This window comes from Orycteropus afer, unplaced genomic scaffold (assembly GCF_000298275.1).
Source record: "Orycteropus afer afer isolate SDZICR_OR568_19922 unplaced genomic scaffold, OryAfe1.0 scaffold00028, whole genome shotgun sequence".
Taxonomy (NCBI): domain Eukaryota; kingdom Metazoa; phylum Chordata; class Mammalia; order Tubulidentata; family Orycteropodidae; genus Orycteropus; species Orycteropus afer.
Window position 1 is genome coordinate 3,883,715 of NW_006921615.1, and position 5,770 is coordinate 3,889,484.

General features: G+C 38.1%; 1 protein-coding gene across 1 annotated transcript in view; it reads left to right on the forward strand.

Annotated features, from left to right (window-relative positions):
• Nucleotides 1-5,770, forward strand: part of DLGAP1 (DLG associated protein 1) — a 526,653-nt gene that overhangs the window by 214,595 nt on the left and 306,288 nt on the right. The window contains exon 3 of the mRNA XM_007935401.1: nt 4,378-4,555. Coding sequence (XP_007933592.1) covers nt 4,378-4,555 — 178 coding nt within the window. The remainder of the gene's footprint in view (nt 1-4,377; nt 4,556-5,770) is intronic.

A 5,770-nucleotide genomic window follows, 5' to 3' on the forward strand; every position in this document is an offset into this window, starting at 1 on the left:
ATTCTCCACTCAAGGGCAAGGTTCAGAGTCTCTTCTGTCATCTACTTTGGTCTTCTCTTCTTTTCTTGTCTTTTTAGTGATCTCTTGCTTTCTTCATGGAGATGAAGAAACACACACAGACACACGGTGACACATGGTGTATAGTAGGAATCCATTTTTTTTCCAGATGGATGCACAAGTGATCTAAGTACTATTATTACAGTTTATCTCTTCCATGCTTATTTGAGCCGCCATCTTAGCAATATACTAAATTCAAATACACACTTGATTCTGTTTCTGGAGTCCTTATTTTATTCTATTGACCTGTGTCTTCCTTCAATAACACTACACTGTTTCCATCATTGTATCTTTGAAGTATACTTTGAGATATGGTAGGGTACTTCTCTCCTTTATCTTTTACTTGGGGTGGCGGTGTTTTAACATTTTCCTTTTTAAAATTCTTACTAACCAACAGTGCTCTCTACCCCCTCCCCTTATTTTTTCACCCTTTACCCACCAATTTTTTTAAAGAATTGTCTACATTTTGCCTCTTCTTGCTCAACTCATATATTTAACAGAAACCTCCATATTTGCTGAATTTTATGAATGCTTTTATGTTCTTATCTTGTGGTGGTATTGTTGTACGTCATAAAATTGATCCCAACTCATAGGGAGCATATAGGAAAGAGTAGAATTTCCCCATAGGGTTTCCAAGGAAATAAACCTTTCAGAAGAAGATTGCCACATCTTTCTCCCACTGAGGTGGATGATGGGTTTGAGCCACTGATCTTTTAATTAGCAGCCAAGTACTTAGCTACTGTGCCACCAGGGCTCCTGTTCTTATCTTACTTTTCACCCTTATGGCATTTGAAATTGTAGACCACTACCTTCTTAGCACCCTCTCCTCTCTTGGCTTTTAATCACATGCAACTGTTTTGTTTTCCTCTTATATTTTTCACTATTTCTTCTTATTTTCTTTGGCAGCCTAATTCTGTTTGTGTATGTAGGTGTGTGTGTCTGTGTGTGCGTGTGTGTCCTTAAATTTCAGTATTTTGCCTTATCCTTGACACCCATCCTTCCTTACTTGATTAAACTCAAGGCTTCATATACCATGTATATGCTGATTGATTGTTTGTAACATCTCTGGTCCTAACTCATATATCTAACACATAATAAGCATTTCCACTTTTGTGTCCCAGACCAGCTACTTGATTTGTAGGCCCTAATGAAAATAAATATGTGAGTCTCCTTGTTTCAAAAATTGTTAAGAATTTCAAAATGGTGACAGCAGAGCATTAATCCAAGCTTGGGACCCTTCTAAGCATGAAGTGGCACATCCATGCTGCTGGTTTTGAATGTTCCTCTCACATACCTCAAATAGAACATGATCAAGATTGAAAATCTTTCCACTAGCCCCTACTTCAATTAATTATTCATTAATCAATCAGTTACCTAAGTGTGGTAGTTAAGGTTATATATCAACTTGGCTGGGCCTGGTTTTGAGTAGCTGAGCAGCTGGCGGTAATTATTCCCTATGAGACTAGCAATCAACTTCATGGTGGAATCTGCCATGAGCAGCTGAGGAGCTGCTTTAGGGATGTGGTCTGCTTCCCATATATAAAAAGAAGCTTTGGGAATGGTCTACAGCTTTGTGGCATGCTTAGACCCTGCATATAGCTAAGTCTTCATTCAGCAGCCTGCCGTGCTCTGCCGATCTTGTGACATTTAATGGACTTGAATCAATGGTCTGCCATGTGGTTTGGTAATATTGGGACTGTGCTTTTCACTTGTCAATCTTGGATGTGTCAACCTCAGCAACCAGCAACTGCCTAAGTAAAGAGATGCCTCTAGCTTCAGTGGGAGGGGAGCAAGACACAGAGCTGGAGCCCAAGGCTGAAGGGCTTTCACCCAGCCCCTAGAGCCTGGTACTTTGAACTCGGACTTCTAGCCTCCAAAACTGTAAGAGAATAAACTCCTGTTTGTTAAGGCCATCCCATTTGTGATATATTCCTGTCAGAGTCGCACTAGGTAACCAAAACACCAAGCTAAACACCTAGGAATCAATCTAGACCACAACTTCTTATATATCTTCCACATTTAATTATCACATGGATTCTAGATCTATCTGTTCCTCTCAAGTACTGCTCATACTTATTCAGTCCCCCATCACTTATTGGCTAGATTATTGCAATATTCTCCCAACTGGTTTCTCTACTTTAGTGGTGCCCACTTTAGTTGACCCTCTAAACTCCATTATAAAGAAATCTGATTATTTTGAGAGGCTATACATACATATTATTTTGTAACAGTTTTTTTAGTGTAATTCACATATCATACAATTAACCCATTTGAATTGCATAATTTAATGGTTCTTAGTATAGTCAAGTTGTCCAGCTATCACCACAATCAATTCTACCACCCTGAAGAGGAATTTCTTATCCATTAATCACATGTGAATCCCACTATCCCTATGTCCTCCTACAGCCCTAGGCAACCACTAATCTACTTTCTATCTCTGTGGATTTTCCTACTCTACACATTTGATGTAAATGGAATCATATAATATGTGGTTTTTTGTGACTGGTACCTTTCACCTACCAGATGTTTTCAAGATCCATCCATGTTGTAGCATGTATCAGTACTTCATTACTTTTTATGGCCAAATAATATTCCATTGTGTGGATGTACACCCATTTATCAGATGGTGGTCATTTGTGTTGTTTCCATCTTTTGGCTATTGTGAAAAATGCTGCTATGAACCTCATAAAAACTTTAAGATGAGTTTGATACATTCTATTTATTGCAATTGAATTAAATCTATAGATTCATTTAGGGAAAATTAATATTTTAATAATATTGACTGTTTCCATCCAGGAAAATTATATTCCTTTATATGTGTTTATGCGTTATTTACTGCCTTACATAAAGATTTCTAGTTTTCTTTGCAAAATTTTGATACATTCCTTTTTGTAATTTCTATTTTGCCATTTTGAATGGAATATTTAAATTAAAATTTCTATTTGCTGGTGGCAGTATATAGGAAATCTTTTACTATCTGTATCTTTACCTTCCATCTGACTACTTGAGGACCTTTTGTATTAGTTCTGACAGTTCTTCAGTTGATCTTTTCTTTTCCAGATCATTAATTATATAATCAGCAAATACACAAAGTTTATCTTTTTCATTGCAATATTTATATTCCTTATTTTTTCCTTTTCTAATTTTATTGGGTTAGACCTCCAGAATAATGATATGTAATATCAATGATATTGGGCATATGTCTTTTTCCTTATCAATCTTCAGTTTTTTTTAAGTTGCAAACAATGTTACAACAAAAATAACAGAAATCTAATAATGAAAGAAAAATAACCCTGAATTCCATTTCAAAGCAACCTTTAAGAATTACTGAGTTTAAAATAAATTGTTTATAAATGTATAGCTGCTAGATGGTGCAAACAAAATCAAGTACTAACCAAAAGGTTGGTGGTTTGAATCCACTAAGCTACACCACAGAAGAAAGGCCTGGCACTCTATTTCTATAAAAATTATAGCCAAGAAAACCCTATGGAGTTTGTTCAATGCTACTGTAATACATGGGGTTACTATGAGTCAGGATCAACTCAACAGCAATAGATTTGTGTGTTTGTTAGTTTATTTATTTATTTAAAATGTATTGAAAGGCTGAGGAAGGATATACACCAAACTACTGTGACTACATCTTTACGACTGTAAAGATGGATGCAAGAGCAGGGCTTGAGAGGGATACCCTTATATACTCATATATCTTGGCTTTTTGCAATGAGAATTTCCTACTTTTATAATTTTAAATGCATTTTTGAAAAATATCCAAATAGAAAAAAAGTATATAAAGCTAGTTTTCATTTATAATGATTTAGAAATATGTGCATTTTTAATGATTAAAATTTAAGTATTTTCACTAAATTCAATTTCAAATAAATGAGACAGTTAAAGATTAGATAGATGGAGCGAAAGGCAGGCAGAGATATATACCCACTTGCCACTACTAGAAACTCAAAATACAAAGACATTACCATAGGAAAGAAATGGGTACAAAGGAAACACTTATAAGTCATTACACAGGGCAGAATTCTGAGGCAATGTAGTTGTTGTTATTATCTCCCTCCTTAGGATGCTGACAAAAACAAGACTGGAAGAATTATTCCATACTTGAAGAGACTTTTAACTGCTCTCTAAAGCTATCAATTCTTGATAATTTCCCTGCTGAGACATTCTGGGGGAATTTGGCAATCATAGGAGGGCATCTATATTGCTTGCTTCAGTATTAAGGGGGCCACATAAGTGATAGTATTGCCACATCTTATCACTGCCTACATTTTGGGATATGGCTACATGCATCCCTCCCATTGTCTCTTTCAGGATTTCCAATGAACACTCACCTAAACTCCAGATCCGGAGCCACAGTTACCTGAGGGCAGTCAGTGAAGTCTCCATCAACCGGAGCTTGGATAGCCTGGACCCTGCAGGCCTGCTCACATCACCCAAGTTCCGCTCCAGGAATGAGAGCTACATGCGAGCCATGAGTACCATCAGCCAGGTGAGCGCTGCCGGTGGCTGCTTACTGCAGGGGGTTAATGGGGTTAATGACCTCTGAGAGAGTGAGAGTGGGTAAGTCAGAGGTCCTGTCTAAGAGCAATGAGAAATATTCCCTGTGTTTGGCTGCAGCAAATACTTGGTGTCAATGGTGAGGGGAGGGCACTCCACAAGAGGATAAAGCACATGGAGGAGATCCTTAGTAATTCATTGGCAGTCATTTAACACCAGCAAATGTGTCAATAAGGAGTTGATAGAAGAAGCTGCAGTTTAAAAAAGGCTTGAAGGATGGGAGGCCAGAATACACATCACTGGCAAAACCAAAGCACCATGTTGTTGTTAGGTGACATCAAGTTGGCTCCGACTCATAGCGATCCTATGTACAACAGAACGAAACACTGCCTGGTCTCATGCCAGCCTCACGATCCTTGCTATACCTGAGCCCATCATTGCAGCCATTGTGTCAATCCATCTCATTAAGTGTCTTCCCCTTCCTCACTGACCCTCCACTTTACCAAGCATGATATCCTTCTCCAGGTAATAGTCCCTTCTGACAACATGACCAAAGTAAGTGAGACAAAGTCTGGCCTTTCTTGCTTCCAAGGTGGATTCTGGCTACACTTCTTCCAAGATAGATTTGTTAGTTCTTTCAACAGTCCATGGTACTTTCAGTATTCCTCGCCAGCACCACAACTCAAAAGCATCAACTCTTCTTTGGTCTCCCTTATTCATTGTCCAGCTCTCACATGCATATGAGGCAATTAAAAATACCATGGCTTGAGTTAGGTGCATCTTACTAATCATAAAAATACTACAATATTAGCAGATCACCAAGACAGGGACCTGGGCATGGGAAACAAGATATGATCTATTAACCCACACTGGGTCACTATGTGAGTATTGCATCTTGGAGACAGGACAAAATCCCACCTCAAAGAACTGGCACAGAGGACTAGGGATGAAGAATCATTGAGGAGAGACCCAGGATGCTGGGAAGACCTGACTCTGAAGGTCCCAGAAGAGCAGAAAGGTATCTGGGGATTCTTCAGGGAAGACAGAAATAATGGTCTTTGAAATGATGTTTAAACCTGTTTCCATAGAGTTGATTCCTACTTATAGCCACCCTAAATGACAGAGTAGTATTGCACATGGGTTTCTAAGACTGGAATCTTTAAGAATCAGACTACCTCAAACTATCCCTATTTGCTGATGATATGAT